The sequence below is a fragment of the Peromyscus californicus genome, unplaced genomic scaffold, assembly GCF_007827085.1.
Source record: "Peromyscus californicus insignis strain IS unplaced genomic scaffold, ASM782708v3 Scaffold_4__1_contigs__length_199733344, whole genome shotgun sequence".
Taxonomy (NCBI): Eukaryota; Metazoa; Chordata; class Mammalia; order Rodentia; family Cricetidae; genus Peromyscus; species Peromyscus californicus.
The window spans coordinates 23,322,732-23,341,468 of NW_026294562.1; the positions used below are offsets into that span (position 1 = coordinate 23,322,732).

At 38.8% G+C, this 18,737-nt stretch overlaps 1 protein-coding gene across 3 annotated transcripts in view; it reads right to left on the minus strand.

Moving 5' to 3' along the window:
- Window positions 1-14,534: 14,534 nt before the first annotated feature.
- The window catches only part of Hells (helicase, lymphoid specific), a 40,119-nt gene continuing 35,916 nt past the window's right edge, over window positions 14,535-18,737 (minus strand). For all 3 annotated transcript variants that reach the window (XM_052711990.1, XM_052711988.1, XM_052711991.1), the window contains 2 exons: window positions 18,178-18,254; window positions 14,535-15,175 (listed from right to left, as the gene is read on the minus strand). In XM_052711990.1, coding sequence (XP_052567950.1) covers window positions 15,081-15,175; window positions 18,178-18,254 — 172 coding nt within the window. In that variant the 3' untranslated portion in view covers window positions 14,535-15,080. The remainder of the gene's footprint in view (window positions 15,176-18,177; window positions 18,255-18,737) is intronic.

Genomic DNA, 18,737 nt, shown 5'->3' on the forward strand with positions numbered 1-18,737 from the left:
TCAGTTTTAAAAGTTAAGAGTCCAAACAGCAGGTCACAGCTTTGGTGTCAAGAAAAACAAAGCTCATCATCTCTAGATAGGAAGCCAGGGGGCTGGGTAAAGTCAGTCTTATTCTTCTTTTCCAAATGATTTAAGTTTCTCATACTTTTATTATCATGGTGTTAGTTGTTTCAGTTTCATCCCAAAACACTGTATATTCAGCTTTTACTTTGTTTACTTTTAATTACTATTTTATGTTTGTTTGTTTGTTGGTGTTTTATTTTGTTGAGACGGGTCTCACTATGTAGCCCTGGCTCGTCTGGAACTCATATAGACCAGGCTAACCTTGAACTCACAGAGATCCACCTGCCTCTGCCTAGAGAGTGCTTGGATTAAAGGTGTGTGCCATTATGACTGGCCTATTTTATATTTTATTAATTCTTTTAGTTAACATGATATAATGGGCTTCCTAGTATTTGTTTTCATGTGTATGTAGCACTGCACATTGCTTTTTCTCATTTTTAACCACTCTGATGAGTATGTAACACCTCACCAGTTTTAATTTACATTTCTTTGAATCTTCAGCAGAATGCTAAGCACTTTCTGAAATATTGCCATTTTAACATGTTCTTTAAATTAAAATGTAATTACATCATTCCCTTTCTTTTCCTCCCTCTGACCCTTCCCGTTTACCTCCCTTAACACTCTCTCTCTCTCTCTCTCTCTCACACACACACACACACACATACACACGCACACATGCATACACATATACATAATTCCTAAATATACAAATACAGCCTGCTCTGTTCATACAATGTTACTTGTATGTCTATATTTTTCAGGGCTGACCACTCAGTATTGGATAATTAAATGGTGCATCTTCCCTGGGGAAGACCATTTCTCCCACTCTCAGCATTCCTTAGTTGCCTGTAGTGCTTTGTCTAGGGTTGAGGCCTCATGAGATTTCCCGCTTCCATGTTAGGTGTCTATTAGTGTCATCCTTGTTCAGGTCTTGTTTAGGCAGCAATGTTGGTGAGACTTTGTGGGTGTAGCTTCTCTGTCATTTCTAAGAAACAAAATCTCACTGCAAATTTCTTATTTTTCTGGCTCTTACAGTCTTTCCTCCCTCACTTCCACTAAGACCCCTAAGCCTTAGATGCAGGAATTTTGTGGCAGATGTATCAGTTGGGGTTCGGCACCACATGATCTCTTGTTCTCTGCATTTTGATCAGTTGTGGTTTTCTGTAATGGTGTCCATTTGTTGAAAGAAGACATTTCTTTGATTGGGGTGAGTCCTGCACTTACCTGTAGGTATAACAATAAATATTTAGGATGTAATAAAGTTCCAGGACAGCCAGGACTATTACACAGAGAAACCCTGTCTCAAAAACTCAAGTGATTTATTTAATGTTATTTCACATGCACTGGTACTTTTGCCTGCATGTATGTCTGTGTGAGGGTGTCAGATCCCCTGGAAATGAAGTTACAGAGAGCTGTGACTTGTCATGTGGGTGCCAGGAATCAAACCTGGGACCTCTGGAAGAGGAGTCAATGCTCTTAACTGTTGAGCTCTCTCTCCAGCCCCCTCGAAAAATTAAAAAAAAAATTATGCTGGATTAGTAAAGTGGTGGTTATAGGTTCTCCTCCAAGATCCATGACTTCAGTAGCTCCAGGGAAGTTTGCTAGGCTTCCATGACCAGGCATACTTACCGTGGGCCTTAAGCACAAGCAGAGAACTACTAGTTACCACCAAGGTATGCATGCTACTATTGCATCCTTAGGGATACTGTGCCATTCTGGTCATTGTTTTAGTTCATAGGACTATTGGTTGTGTCTCTTACTTGGTAGCTTCCATATCTTCTGGTACCATGAAAGCCAATCCTCAGAGAAGAAGTTTTCAGGTCAGATCCAGCTCAGATTCTCAGGATCCTGTGTCCAAAGTTCATGTGTTCTCCAGTAAGAACTTACCTTCACCTCTGGGAAGCAACTAAGGGCAATAGCAATGCTTTCAGAGTCTCTTGGACAACCCTGACAAGCAACTGTCATACCTGGTGTGGGGGTTTCTGTTTAGATAGTATATGGTCCTTGAGGGGATCACTGGCAGCCCAGATGGGAAATTTTCATTCAAACTATATATGTACATGTATACACAACCTGGAACCTTTTTTTGTGAAGTATTTATATAGTTTTATATAAGCCATTTCTTGATTATATGTACATATGCAAGTGCATAGGTAATACCATTTATTATTTGCTTACTTCTACAATTTTTTAACCATTGACATAGAGATAAGTTGGAAGTACATACAATTTTTTTAAAGATTTGAGAATAAGTTAACAGTCTGCATTTCCCAACCAGAAATATTTTAACATAAATTTCCTTTTTTAGAAAGGCAATTTTCATACATAATCATAACCCTCAGAATCAAGAAATTAAAATTAATGTATTAGGGACATCTAATCCTCATTCCCATTATTATGTCAGGGATAGATTTTTTGGGGGGGGGTTGTTTTTTGTTTGTTTTCAAGACATGGTTTCTCTGTGTAACAGCTGACCTCAAACTCAGAGATGTGCCTGCCTCTGCCTCCCAAGTGCTGGAATTAGTGCACCACCACTGCCCATCGATAAATCTTAATATGCACTTTACAATGCTGGGTCACATTTTTCAGCTAAGTATCATTTCTCCCTAGCCGACTGAAGCCTACTATAATTTCCTGTCTTTCCTTGACCTTGTCACTTTGGCATAGCAGAGGCTAGGAGTTTATGACATGTCTCTGAATTTGAGATTACCCAATATTTCCTTGTGGTTAAATTCTGGTTATGGCAGAATATTGCAGTTTTGGCAGGAATATTAGAGAAGGCACTTTGGTTTCTCATTGCATCCTATCAGATGGTAATTTAAATATGTCCCTTCAAGGGTGGTGATCATTTTGATTCCTTGATTCACAGTGTAGGAAGGGGAACAAGAAAGGGCAATGGGGTAACTATGATCAAAATACATGTATGAAAATGTCGGGGCTGACAAGATGGCTCAAGGAGTACAGCACTTGTCTACAACCTGGCAACCTGAGTTTGATTCTCAGAACCCATGTAAAAGATGAAAGAGAACTGGCTCCAGAGTGGTCCACTGACTTGTACAGGCACATGGAAGCATACATACTAACATACACATCATGCTCACATACAAACACACAATAATAAAAATATTTTAAAAGAAAATCTCACAATGAAACCTATTGCTGTGTATAACTAACAAATGTTAATAAAAAAATGAGCACAGAGAACAGCAGTACGTACTATAGAGATATAATAGGAAAATAAACATGGACTTATACAGTGAGCTCTAATGTCTGTGTTAGAGTTCAGGAACTTCTCTGCAGAGCACTGGCTGAAGGACAAAGGCCTGGAAATATCCCCAGGGAAAGAGAACCTGGTTGATAACATGGATTCAGGCAATGGAGGAAAGAAGGTTAACAATGAAAGGATCCAGGAGCACATAGAGAGCCTAAGTCACAGTGAATTTTAAACATTCAAAATAGGGAAAAACAGCCCATTCTATACCAACAAGCTGAAGAGGAGGGAAAGCCCACCAGACAGGGAATCATCAAGATGTCCAGTCTGAGAATGTCTCCATTAACTAGGTAGATCTTCAGGAGGACATAAACCAACTGGGTTTCATTCATTCATATAAAAAGCTGCCTTCAGGCCTGGAGAGATGGCTCAGAGATTGAGAGCTGCTCTTCCAGAGGTCCTGAGTTCAATTCCCAGTAACCACAGGGTGGCTCACAACCATCTATAATGAAATCAGGTGCCCTCTTCTCCTGTGCAGGGACACATGCAGGCAGAAAATTGTGTACATAATAAATAAACCTTAAGAAAACTTTTTTTAAAAAGTAGCCTTCAGCCTAAGGCCTAGTTCAGTCACATAACACAAAAACAGACCAGGCTGTGCCAATCTTGAGTCTGGTGCACAGCCACAGAGCCTTGGTGTCAGACAGATGAGAGCTGGTGATGAGCTGGAGACCTGCCCATGGATATGACATCAGGAACTGCTTAGCAGTGGTCCTGAGAAGCCTCTGACATGAGGTAAGTCATGGGAATCAGGAAGACAAAAGCTGAAGCTGCACAGCCCTGTTCCTAATGACTCACTGTGAGACAGGCGTTGTGTTGGAGAGCAAAGGGGCACTTGATAATGATGAAATAGCTAATCCTGCTGCATGCTCTCACAGAACCACTGACGTAATCTAAATCATTCATCCATAAAGAGATAGTTCACAGTTTGTACTGGAGAACCAATCACACCAAGCAGATAGATCCAAGAGGAAATTACCTAAGAAAAAAAAAAAGAACTACAGAAAACCAGATCTCTAAGACTACAGTTTTTCAACCTAGGACAGAACATAAAATGCAGCAAATATCACACAATGGAATATCTTAAAAGTCATAGTAGTCAGGTAAGTGGGTTACATAATCAAAATTGTCCCCACAAAGTTAAGTTCTACTTCATGTGGTTTCCTTTGTGAATTATGTCAAATAGAAGAAGCAATGCTATCCTTGTGTCAAAAGTAGAAATCACTTTTTTCAGAAAGTAGAAGAAACACTTTCTTATTTATGGTCAAACATCAGTATTACTATGCCACCAAATACAGCAAAGACATCACGGAGAAATAGAACTGTATGCCAATACACTCATTTATATGTTCACACAAACTCTTAAAAACTACATCCATTAATCAAGCAGTATGTGACAAGGAAAATACATCATACAGTGATGCCTGTCAATGGAAATACAAGTTAACTTTTTTAAATGAAAACTTTTTAAAATGATTTTAATTAAAAAGTTTTTCATGTAATATATTTTGATCATGTTCCTTCCTTTCCCAATTTCTTCCACTACCTCCCTACCCACTCAACTCTGTCCTTTCAAAACACAAACAAGAAAAAGGCAAAATTGAAAAGCAAAACCCACAAAAACAAAAATCAAAACAAACAAGCAAAAGACCAATAAGATAAAAACTGCCAAAACAAAGCAAAAAGTCCATAAATAAAAACATGGAGTTTGCTTTGCAAAATTGGCCACCTCTAAGTGTGGTTGATATACCCAATGACACTCCACTGGAGAAAACTTTCTCTTTGATAGCAGACATCAACTGTAAATAGCTTCTTGGCTAGGGGTGGGACACTGAATCCACCTCATCTCAGTTCTGGGATCTCATCCTGGCTTAACCTGTGCAGGCCATATGCATGCTGCCAGTCTCTGAGAGTTCATATATGCATCAGTTCTGCTGTCTGGGAAACACTGTTTCTCTGGAATCCTCCATCACCTCTGGCGCTTAAAACCCTTTGGACTCCTCTTCCATATAGATCCCTGAGTCATGAGGGGAAGGGTTTGATGGATGCATCCCATTTAGTTGAGTGCTCCCAAGTCTCTCACTCTCTGTACATTGTCCGGTTGTGGGTCTCTGTGTTAATTCCAATATACTGCGAGAAGCTTCTCTGATGATGGCTGAACAAGGCACTGGTCTATGAGTATAGCAGTAAGTCATTAGGAGTCATTTTATTGCTATGTTCCTTTAGCAGGATAATAGTATTAAGTTTACCCCTGGGTCCTAGACTTATCTAGTCTCAGGTTCTTGGAAGTGTCAGCTACCCATTCCATCTCATGGATATCATGGTATGGATTTCAAATCCAATCAAAAAGGAGTTGATTGGCCAGGTGATGTGGTGCACGCCTTTAATTCTGGCAGTTGGGAGGCACAGACAGGTGGATCTCTGAATTTGAGGCCAGCCTGATCTAAAGAGTGAGTTCCAGGACAGCCAGGGATACACAGAGAAATCCTGTCTCCAAAAAAAAACAAACAAAAGGGGGGGGGGGTACTCTTAAAACATTGTGCCACTATTACACCAGAACATTTTGCAGGCAGGTCATTGTTACAGGTTGCAGGGTTTGTAGCTGGGTGATATTGATACCTTTCTCCTCTGATAGCATGCACAGTATCCAACATTATGAATGCTAGTCAGTAAGGGGTAAGATTCTAATTAGACACCAGCTTGACTTCTCTGTTTTTGACAATATAAGTATTGCTTTCATCAATAGGGCCTTACCATCAAGCTGTAGAGAGAAATCATCAGCCTTGGCAACAGCCTGTGATATTAGGGAGTTTCCATGGGACCCCTTTGGCCAACACTTCAAGATGTAACTCATTCCTGGCAATGAAAGTTTTACTTGGTGGCATAAGACGTCTCACCCCGTTATTTGGCAACTCCATTTACACTTCTTTCATATAGATACATAAAAAATCCAAATTCCAACTTCACCTTTGTTTACTAAAGAAGGCAAGACATAAATTCAGCTTAATACATAGAGGGAAACCACTGGGGGAAAAAAATCCCTATTCATTATAAGGGAAAATCTCACAGCAATTTTTTTTAACTAAACTTTTTCATTTATTTTACATACCAGCTTGTTTCCCCGCCCCCTCCCCTTCCCCCCTCACCTCCCATGTACTGCCTCCCTCCATTCCTCCTTGGTTCAGAATGGGGCACGTCTCCCGTGGGAGTCAACAAAGCACAGCATCAAGTTGAGTGGGGACCCAGCTCCTTTCCCTGCATCAATCCAGCACTGGGAATAGGTTCTAATAAGCCAGCTCACACACCAGAGACAGGTCCTGATCCCACTACTAAGGGCCCCACAAACAAACCAAGCTACACAGCTGTAACCCACATGCAGAGGTCCTCTGTTGGTCCCATGTAGGCTCCCTAACTGTCAGTCCAGAGTCTGTGAGCTCCCACTAGCTTATGGGCAGCTGTCTCTGTGGGTTCCTCCATCATGAGCTTGACCCCCTTTGCTCTTACAATCCCTCCTCCCTCTCTCAACTAGATTCCCAAAGCTCAGCCCAGTGCTTGGCTCACAGCAGTTTTGAAATAGGAATAGAATATAAATCTAGTTTTAGTAAAACATGAAAAAAGGCCCTATAAAATTAAGAACAAAATAAACATTCATCACTTTTATTCAGGGGTTTATATAAATGCTTCACCTTCCTCGTTGCCCAGTCTTTGGCATCAATTTTGCAGTGTCATACCACTAAGAATATGGGCTTGCCCTCAGAATTTAGCCCATAGGGAATCAGCTGTGAAGAAAGCAGAGACTTGGAAAGTACTTACCCAATATGCTTTTCCTCAGCCACCTCTGCAACTATTAGGACATGCAGAAGCTTGCTTTTGGTGGCTGGATCCAGTCTCCTCAACCTACCCAAGTTTTAGCGTCTAAAAAGCAGCTGGCCACAGGTTCATCAGTGAATCTGGCCAAGGTAGGTACACCAACCCTACAAGAGCAGTAAGCTGTCTGATAACTCACAGTCTTAGAAGAATACTTTTTGGTTTGGTATGGGTTTTTTTGTTGTTTTTTGAGACAGGGTTTCTCTGTGTAGCCCTGGCTGTCCTGGAACTTGTTCTGCAGGCCAGATTGGCCTCGAACTCAAGAGAGCCACCTGCCTCTGCCTCTCAAACGCTGAGATTAAAGGCATGTGCCACCACTGCCCAACTTGTTTTTTCTTTTAAGATTTATGTTTATGTGTTCTGCCTGTATGTATTATACACCTACACCACATGAATGCCTGATGACTGTGAAGGCTAAAAGAGGGTATACAATCTCTGGGAACTGAATCCCAGCCACCGGGAAAGAAATAAGCATTCTTACCCAGTGCTGGAATTGTAGGTGTGTGCCACCACCACCAGGCTATGAATAATACTTTAAGCCCCTACATTCTTAGCATGTATTTGTACTAAATATTCTTAGTTACCACAACAGGGCATCATTAAGTTTGTGGTTGTTCCAAATTCTTCCAGAATGAAATGACTGTTATTAACCTCAAAGTCAAGAGAGCTAACTAAATTGATTACGCATTCTCCCTCCTGATACTTTCTTTTAAATGACTTTTAAATTGGGGGTTGAAGAGATGGCTTAGCGGTTTAGATAAAAGTACATTAACTGAACAAACAAAACAAAACTATTCCTTAGAGATGACGATGAGGTCTTGGTCTCTGAAAGAATTCAACTACAGAGTAAAAGCAAAACAAAACAAACTCGGGGGTTCCTTGGAATCTGTGGTATACACATCTTGCAAATTCAAACCACAAATAACTCAGCCTTGCATAGTACCAGCATGGCACCAAATCCCCAACTTCTACATCTTGAAAAGGGTTGATTTTAAGAGCTAAGGATTTTAGATTTAGTAGAGACATTCCATATGTTACTGGCTACCAACCATGCTCCAGGAAGAAAAGCATAAATATTTCCAAAGTGTTCTGTTCAGAAATGCTTCTGCTTACCAAACGGTTTGCAACAGTTAGGCCTGTGCACATTTGCAAAACCCTAAAAACTGGTTCATGCAAATGTTTTGAACTAAAGATAGCCCTATAAAGAGAGCAATCATCGCCTTTAATCCCAGCACTCGGGAGGCAGAGCCAGGCGGATCTCTGTGAGTTCGAGGCCAGCCTGGACTACCAAGTGAGTTCCAGGAAAGGCGCAAAGCTACACAGAGAAACCCTGTCTCGAAAAAAACCAAAAAAAAAAAAAAAAAAAAAAAAAAGAGAGAGAGCAATCAGAATGTTGTTGATCTAGTAGGATCCAATGCTGGGAGGTAAAGGTAGAGCCCACTAACCCAAGTAATCAGTATGGACAATGATCCGATTTTTTGTTTTCAGGAGCGATCCTTCATGTTGTAATGTTCGTAGTTCCAAATCCCCTCCTATTGCACATTTAAATCCTGACATCAAGCTGTATTAATTTTCTTTAGAAAGTAACAAAAAATGTTAACTTTGGCAACAGCGTGTTTGTCTCAGACACATTCTTCAAACAATTTTTGTTTTCAGTCACTGGAAGATAATGCACCTATACTTGTCAGGATTTTTCTTTTAACTTTTCACATGGATATAACGGTAATAACAAAAGCTTCATGCAGAAGTTGCATAAAATCTTTTCTTGTGTATGCGTTCTCATGTACATGTGCGGAGGACAGAAGACAATATCTATGAGACAACTTTGGAGCATTTCAGTCACATTTTATAAGCTAATTTAATAGTTTAATTTACATATACACATACCCTAAAAGTGTCACTAGTGATCTATCCACACCTATACTGTGTGTGTGTGTGTTTGTGTGTGTGTTTGTGTGTGTGTGTGTGTTTGTGTTTAATTATATCAGTTCTATTCTTCTAGAAGACCAACACAAATTATGATACCATGAGTGGTTGTGGAAAACCAAAAGAACTATATTGGAGAAACAAAATACAGCAAAATAAATTCATAAAAGAATTCAGAAACAAGGGCTGAATGGATGGGCTCAATGGATAAGGATGCCAGCCACTAAGCTTGACGCCCTGAGTTTGATCTCCAAAGAGGAAAGAACCGCTTCCTTCAAGTTCTATTCTCTAACCTCTATGTGAGTCATGTTATGTAAACATTCCATCCTTCATTTGTAGCTGCTTAATCCAGAAGGCAAACAACACAAAATAGCTTCAGGAAGTTCCTAAAACTGACCAGATTCACACTAGGCCCCTCCTTCCCAAGAGTAGACATGCCAAGTAGCAAAGACTCTGAGACCAAGCCAACTGCCCAGAAGAGGTTTAGAACTGAGTCTCTCAGAAGGAACACTCTCCAACCCACCACCGACCTTTTGTCACCCATGCTGGGATGGACTTTGGTTAAGATAGCTGTTTCCTGTAAGTAACCCCATAAAACTCTCCGGTTCATCAAATTGGTCTTTGATAGTATCTGGACTTTGGTCATGGGCTCCCTATCTGGAATGAGTAGATTTGTGTTTTTTATCCCCACTTTTGTCACACAATATAATAATAGCACACATAGCATACACAAACTAAATAAAATAAAATGTAAAAACCCAGACAGTCCATACACACATAAATTGCATGAAAGAGGGGTTGAAGAGATGGTTTAGAGGGAAAAGGTGCTACTGCTAAGGCTGATGACGAGTTTAATCCCAAGACCCACATGGTGAAAGAGAACTGACTCTTCAAAGTGTCCTCTTATTTCCATATGCAGCCACGGAACACACAATCACACATACACGAAATAGATGTAACAAAAATTTAAAGATAGAGACCTAATGCACAATATGGCTGACAATATCCAAAAAAGCCTTCCTGTAGATACATTATACCAACAGTAGAATCTATGTACATCTATCCGTATATTTTTTTTTTTAAGAGACAGGGTCTCTGTGTAGCTCTGGTTGTCCTGGAACTAGCTCTGTAGACCAGCATGCCTCTGCTTGGGATTAAAGGTGTGCGTCCCCACTGCCTGGCACTGAACAGTATAATTCTTTTCTTTTTTTTTTTTAAGATTTATTTTATGTATACAAGTGTTCTATCTGCATATACACTTTTATGACAGAAGAGGGCATCAGACCCTGCCACGTGGTGGCTGGGATTTGAACTCAGGACCTCTGAAAGAGCAGCCAGTGCACTTAACCTCCGCCTGACCTCTCTAGCACTCAATTCTACAGAGAACTGATTTAATATAGAACTTTGAAATTTGTTTTAAAGTTTTATTTACTTTTACTTTATGTGCAGTGGGTGTTTTGCCTGCATTTATTTCTATGTGAGGGTGCAACTGGAGTTACAGTTCTATGTGGTGATATTTTATTTGTGTTCTAACAAATAAAGCTTGCCTGGGGATCAAAGGAAAAAGCCAGCCATTATATAAACATAGAGGTCAGGCAGTGGTAGCACATGCCTTTAATCCTAGCATTCAGGAAGCAGAGATTCATTCAAATCTCTTTGAGTTCAAGGCAGGAAAGTTATATAAGGCATGAGTATACAGAGAGTAGCTCTCTTGGGCTGAGGATTTCCTAGCAGTAAGAACTTGTGGCTGGCTTGTTCTATTCCTCTCAGCTTTTATCCCAATATCTGGCTCTGGGTTTTTTATTAATAAGACCATTTAGCAATTCATGTTACAGCTGTGAGCTGCCATGTGGGTGCTGAGAATTGAACCTGTGTTCTCTGGAAGAGCAGCCAGTGCTCTTTAACTGCTGAACCATCTCTCCAGCCTGTAACATTGAAATTTTTAACATGAATGGTTCTCAAAAAGAAATGTTTACAAATTAATCAAGTATAGATTTATATTTATTAAAGAAAATGATTTGCAAAGCAGTAATAAAAAATGTAAATTCTTTTCAAGTATAAATGAAGACATTCACAAAACTAATTAGTCATGTATTGGGCCACAAAGAAAGTGTACCTTCTAAAAATTTAACATCATACATGTGTGGCCCTGCAAGCCTGCAATGCCTGCTCTTGAAGGGTGGAGGCAGGAAGATCAGTAGTTCACGGTCATCCTTTGCTACAAACAAATGTGAAGCCACCTCAGGCTAAAGGAAACACTGTTTCACAAAAGTAAAAAACAAGCAATTAAACAAACAAACAAATTATCATACATATCATGTTTTCTGACAACAATGCAATGTAGATAAAAAGCAACAAGAGTTAACTTTTAAAAAGTAACATGCCACCGGGCGGTGGTGGCGCACGCCTTTAATCCCAGCACTCGGGAGGCAGAGCCAGGCGGATCTCTGTGAGTTCGAGGCCAGCCTGGGCTACCAAGTGAGTTCCAGGAAAGGTGCAAAGCTACACAGAGAAACCCTGTCTCGAAAAACCAAAAAAAAAAAAAAAAAAAAAAAAAAGTAACATGCCTACGAGATAAATATGGGAGCCCAGCTGGGTGACCGGCACCCACATTTTACCCCAGGGTACTCTTGAGGAGTAAGGGATAAGAAATTTAGATAGAAGGATACAGAGGAGAGAAACATAGAAACAGGATAGCTCGGGAGGGCCTGGACCCTTATCAACCAGCACCTATCAACCAGCCCCTTCTGTCTCTCCTAAAGGGCTATTCATAGGAACGCCAAGGGGTAGAGCAAAGACCTCCCTCCACCCCCCCCCCCAGCACAGCCAAGTGCAGACCCTTTCCAATCTCCTGGTAACCACACACGTGGTCAAGCAATCCTCTAATGCAGCCCTGATGGGTAAAGCAAGTTCAGACGTCACTAGGAAACCTTTATGGGCCTCCACTGATAAATATCTAAGAAATCCTTGGGCTTACAAGAAAATCATGAAAATTTAGAAAACAGATAAATAACGGTGAAAATATAACCAGCAAAATTTATAAAATATATCTAGAGGAACAGAGAAAATAACATTTTTAAATACTTTAAGAATAAACACGATAATCTAAGTTATTTAGATCATATAGTTTAAACAAAAATAAGATTACATAAAACGAGATATGATCATAGAGATATTCAACAAAACTTGAAGCTGATTCTTGCATAGATTATACATGCAAAACTAGAGCAAAAACTGACCAAAAGAAAAACTAAGAAGCAAAATTTAAACAAGATGGTACTTTATAATAATCAGAATGGCCTAAATCAGAAAGGTTGTGAAACACTGACAAAGCTGTAGAAAAGAAAAGAAAAAAGAAGCCAAGTATTGCTGGTGGATGGGTGAAAACTCACACAGAAATTATGAAAAGCAACACAGCAGGTAAAATGTGGATACACACTGAAGAACTAAGTTAAGTGTACAAAAATATGGGCAAGTTTTTAAAAATAAAATACTGAGAAAAACAAGAGGTAGTACACCCTACACACCTGCAGTTTTTAAACATTTGATCTCTTATAACTATTCACATATTAGAAATTAATGAAGGCCCCAGATAATGTATGTCCTTTACATGTATGGATATTGTGCCTACATGTTAAGGTCTGTCTATGATGTGCATGCCAGGTGCCTACAGAGAGCAAGAGGGCATCAGATTCCTTAGAACTGGAGTTATAGTTGTGGGCTGCCAACTGGGCACTGGGAATCTAACCCTAGTCCTCTGGAAGAGCAGCCAGTACTCGTAACCACCGAGCCATCTTCAGCTCCCCACCCCCAGTTAATTTGTATGACTGCATTGAGTAATAATTAATACTTTAAAACTCCGAGTTGAAAACTTTATCTACAAGAACCACTAACCATAAAGTCATAGCATAATTTGTATACTCTCTAAAACTGCACTATATACTTGTAATCAGAGAAAAAGATAAAACATTACAGTGCTGCAAAAGCTTAACGAAGAACAACCTCAAACTCAAAGATCTACCTGCCTCTACCTCTTTTCCATTTTATTTTTTCAGATTCATTTAATTTATATCAGTGTTTTACTTGCATGAATGTCTATACACTACATGCAAGCCTGGGGCCCACAGAGATCAGGAGAGGACATCAGATCCCCTGGAATTCGAGTTAGGGATGTTTGTGAGCTGTCATGTGGGTGCTGGAAATCAAACCTTCTGTAAAGACAAGTTCTCTTTAACCACTGAGCCACCTACTTCTCCAGCCCCGCTTCTATTTTCTCAATGCAATAGGGAGTAAGATGAGAGGGAGGAGGTACTACAAGTGTTAAAAACAGAAATAAAGCTATAAAATATTCATATTTATAAGAATACTACAGGGGCTGGCAAGGCGGCTCAGGGGGAAAAAAGCCTTGAGTACCTGAGCTTGATTCCCAGATTCCACATAAAGGTGGAATGTTGACTCCTAAAAGTTATCCTTTGACTTCTGAACTCATGCCACGACATGTATGCACTCACACACACAAAATGAATTAAAAAAAAAATTTTTAAAGAAACATAAAAGCTTATACAACTTTTAGGCAACTCACTGAGTTATGATTAATTCCAAGCACGACAACTCTACCTTCTTTTATGACTGTTGAACATTTTTACTACTAAAAAAAGAGCACCCGAAGTTTACTACCTATACTGGTATCTTATTTAATCAAATGCTTTCTCAAAAAATTTTCTTTTTTAGTTCCATGATTCTAAATTCCTTTCATTTGAATATAGATACATGCAACAATTTTCTATAGGACAATTAATAAACACATGATCTAGGGGCTAGAAAGACAGTTCACGAGTTGAGTGCCTATTGCTCCTTCAGAAAACCTGTGTTTACTTCTCAGCACCAATGTCAGAAGGTTCATAACCTCCAATAACTCCAAGATTTAACAACAACCACACACATACACAAATTTAAAAAAAAAAAAAAAGTAAATAAATACGTGGCTCACTGAACATGTCCTCTCTCCTAGGAAGGGTTTACCCAGGATTTCTTCTTCACTGTCTTATAACCTTTCATGCAGGGCAAGGATTGTTCCCTTTGAGGCTGGTATGGTTCCTTACTTTGGCTCCTGAGTTTCTTATACAAAGAGGTCTTTTCTTCCCTCTGGTTGTATCTGACCTCTTTCTATAAATTCTCTTGGTTTCTCCATTCAACTTCTATTCTTGCTTTATATAAGGTATCCTTCCTCAAAATCTGAGTTTTTATCAAGATTTTACAATTTCTTTGAGCTTTTCTGCTGAAATCGTTATAAGATAGCCTTACAAAGGAATGAAGCCAGATCAGCCAAGTTGAATCCCAGTATCAGTTAAGCCTTGTTATTATTTTAACTAAATTACCAGTTTCCGGACAAAATAATGTGATGAGATCATATTATAATAAACATTTATTTGGTAAGTCATCTTACTGACTCAAAACTCAAACAATTTTCTTCAGCAATATAAAGTACAATTTCTGGGAAACTGTGGTTGGCATGTAAAATAAATTAAAAAAAATTTTTAGTAAAAAAAAAAAGTCTAATTTCAATCAATCTCCCCCATCAAAACCTTGCTCCATAACTGAAGTCCAAATCCCATGAATTATATCACTAAAGGGGTTGAGGGGAAACACTAAGCTTCCACAGGAAGACTGTATAAACTTGCCAATGGTTAAGTACATTATTAGACAATATTCAAAGACAATACTCAAAAGTACAACCTAGTCCCAAAAGCTAACTGATAAAACTAAATTTAATAGGAATTTTGTACTTAATAAATCTCAGAAAATTATCATTCCAAGTATATAACAATACTAGTTACATTATATAAACTGATATAATCCAAAAAGTAAAGTGAACAATCCAGATTTCAAAGGGAGTAGGCAAGTTACCAGAATGGATGTAAACAAAAGTTTTTATAAGCCATTTCACTCTGCTTTAAAACAAACATTCAGCACTGGAATCTTCGGAATTTTCTAGTATCTTGAATATCCCTGTTTTCTCTTTAATTGGTCTTGAGGCCTTCATTTGATCTAAGAGAGAAATATTACGACACATACATTTTTAAAGGCATGAGAAAATCTTAAAAAATCGTAAGAAATATCAAATATGTTGAAACAGAAGTCCTCTCTCCAAAATATAACAGTCTTTATTACAGCTCCAGTCAGCACAGAGGAAACAATATGAAGCCTCATTTTGCTGGTCCAAATCCTACATATACAAAGCTAGAAACAAAACACTAATCTGATTGTTTTCTCAGTGATTTTTTAATTTTATTTTTATTTTCCTTTCATTGGTGTTTTACCTACATGTGTGTCTGTGTGAGGGTGTCAGATCTTGGAGTTACAGATAGTTGTTAGCTGCCATGTAGATGCTGGAAGAGCAGTCAGTGCTCTTAAACACTGAGCCATCTCTTCAGCCCCATAAGGGATGTTTTTAAAAAGGCAATTATGCTTAGTTTGAAAGCTGAAAAATAGGGTTGGAGAGATGCTTAGCAATTAAAAGCTTGTTGCTCTACTAAACTTTCAGCTTAGAACAAGTACAAATTTTTGTTTATGTTCCATGTGTCTCACAGAATTATCTCAGCATAAATTTAACAAAATCGTTTTTCATAGTGAGTTCTATACTTTATATATATGCTACACACACACACACACACACACACACACACACACAGAGTCTGTGTACAAACCTGAGCATAAGGTCAGGAGGATGTCAGGTGTCCTCTCTATCACTCTTCCCTTTATTCCCCTGAGACAGCGTCTATTACTGAACCTGGAACTAGTGGGAGTTCAACAAACCTGAACAATTCTCCTTTCTCCATCCTTCCCCCTTAACTCTCATAAGGAAAGTTATAGACACATGTATAATCATGCCCAGCTCTTCATAGGCTCTGGGTATTTGAACTCAGATCCCCATTCCATACCAGTAAGTACTCTTACCTGCTAAACCCTTTCCCCAGCCTTATGAACTCTGTATTTTATTTCAGAATTATTTTCCTGTTGGGCACAGTAGCATTCACCTATAATCCCATCCTTTGAGAGCAATTTCAATTCTTATTTCTTACTCCTCTAGTCTATTATAGTATTTAGAACTTCCTTCTACAATGTTAAAGCGACAGCTATTATCCTTGGTTAATACTGAGTTCAGTAGTAACTTCCTAGATGAGTGTTTTAAGAATTGTCTTCTGGAGTGGGGCAGAGGGGTTGGGGAGCTTGGTAAAGCCTTCAGTCAAACTCCTCACATTTTCTTTAAAAAAAAGCAAAAAACAAAAAAAAAACACAAGCAACCAACCTCAAACTAGATAACAAACCTAAAATTAAAAATCTGAAACTCAATAATACTCTTAAAGAAAACTTCAGTCTTTCACAAAGATTACTTAGATACAGCTCCAAACTTGTGACACACAGATTTTGTAAAGCTGGACTTTATTCCAGTTTAAAACTGGGCATGATGGTCAAAGACTTGTAATCCCAGCACTTAGGCAGAGGCAGAGACAGAAGGACCACAGGAAGTTCAAGAGCAATTTAGTCTATACATCCAGAGCCTGTCTCAAAAAGGGGGGAGCTGGAGAGACAATTTGAGGAGATAGGTAGGTGAGGATTAACACCCAAAGTTGTCTTCTGACCTCAAACTGGGTGCCATGGCAGACAACACATATCTACACACATACACATTCACAAGAATTATTAAAAAAAAAGAAAAGAAAAAAAAAAAAAAGAAAGGGAGGGGAGGGAAGGAAGGAAGGAAGGAAGGAAAAGACTTCCAGCCTGGAGACATAGCTCAGTGTTTAAGAGCACTGTCTGTCCTTCCAGGACCCTGGCTCAAGTCCCAACACCCACATGGTGGCTCACAACATGCCTGTAAATCCAGTTCCAGTGAATCCAAGACTCTTTTCTATCCTTTGTGGGTACCAGGCACACAAATGGTGCACAGATATATATGTAAGGAAAACATCCCTACAAGTAAAATTAAATAAATATTTATAAAAATCTGTACTGCAAAAGGGGACACAGAAGAATGTAAGAACTAGAGATGGTGGTTAACTACAAGAAAACATCTTAGACACAGCAGGGCAATTCCACATATGAACTCATACTGGTTCCAAAAGCACACACATACATGTAACAAGCTGAAAGCAAACAAAATTCCAGCACAGAGATGGGGAATGGGAAACACAATCCCACACCTACCCATGGAGCATAGCAACTGTCTACTGCTAAGAGGGACAATTTTCTAGAGAGTACAGCCCCGGTTAAGTTGATCATGCTCCAGTGTAAAATTATGCATCCAAGATTATTTGGGCAACATAAACTGGTCTTGAAGGATTTAAAAATAAAAACAAAAGAACATAGAGTAAAGTGGACAGAGAACGAGAGGTTGATCTGGGAAGAGTTGGGGGAGGGGGCATAAGTGATCAAAACAGGCTATACAAAATCTCAAAGAACTAGTAGAAGTTAATAGGGGAAATAAAATGCCTGAACATGATTCATCTTATCTCACCAAAAATAAAAACCCAGACACAATATGCTCTCTAATATGACAATAAAGCATCGTCAATGGCTCAGATATGGAACTTTTAAAACAATGGGCAATTTCACAGTACAAGTCATTTTACAGGGCAAATAACTGAGGTCCTCCCATAAACCAATAACATAGAAAAGCAAAAGATGAGCAGCAATATTAGAAGATAAATAACGAACACAATTTGGATACTGTTTTAAAACTGCCAATAAAAGTGAGACAACTGGGAAAACCTGAATAAACTAGAAATAGATGAAATTAATTAGTGCCAAAATTCTAAAGTGCAATACTGACCTAAGTAGATCAGTTTAACAACATGTAGATGTACTCATGGTTATAATGTCACGACAGATGTTTGATTTTAAGTCTCTAACAAAAAGAAACAGCAAGGAACAGGACTTACTAAATGCTGTGAACAATTATGGATGAATATTCTACACCAAGGCTTCATTACAACACTACTTTCTGCATAATGTTTCAAAGTTTTAATTCAAAAAAGGCAAATACTCACCAATGAGATCACTTCGATCTAATAACAACTCTAGGTCTTCATCACTAATGATCTTCTCTCTTGATCCTTTTACTTCCCTATAAAAACAATATCCAAGTACTAAATTAAGAAACATTGCTGGAGCTGGAGAGAAGGCTCAGAGGTTAATTTAAGAGTTCTGGCTGCTCTTCTATAGGTCCTGAGTTCTGTTCCCAGCAGCTACATGGTGGCTAACTAACAACCATATATAATGAGATCTGGTGCCCTCTTCTGGCATGCAGGCATACATGCAGTCAGAACACTATACAAAATAAATAAATAAATCTAAAAAAAAAAAAGAAAAAGAGAAAGAAAAAATGAAATGTTACAGACTGGAGAGTTCAGAATTTAAAAGCCCTAATTGGTCTTCCAGAGGACCTGAATTCCATCTCTTCACACCCACCATGCAGCTCCTAACTGTCAATATTGAACTCTAGTTCTAGGGGATCCAATACCCTCGTCAGGTTTCTGTAAACATCAGACATGCAGATATACATGCAGGAGAAACATCTATATAGATAAAATACTAAAAATTAAAATTT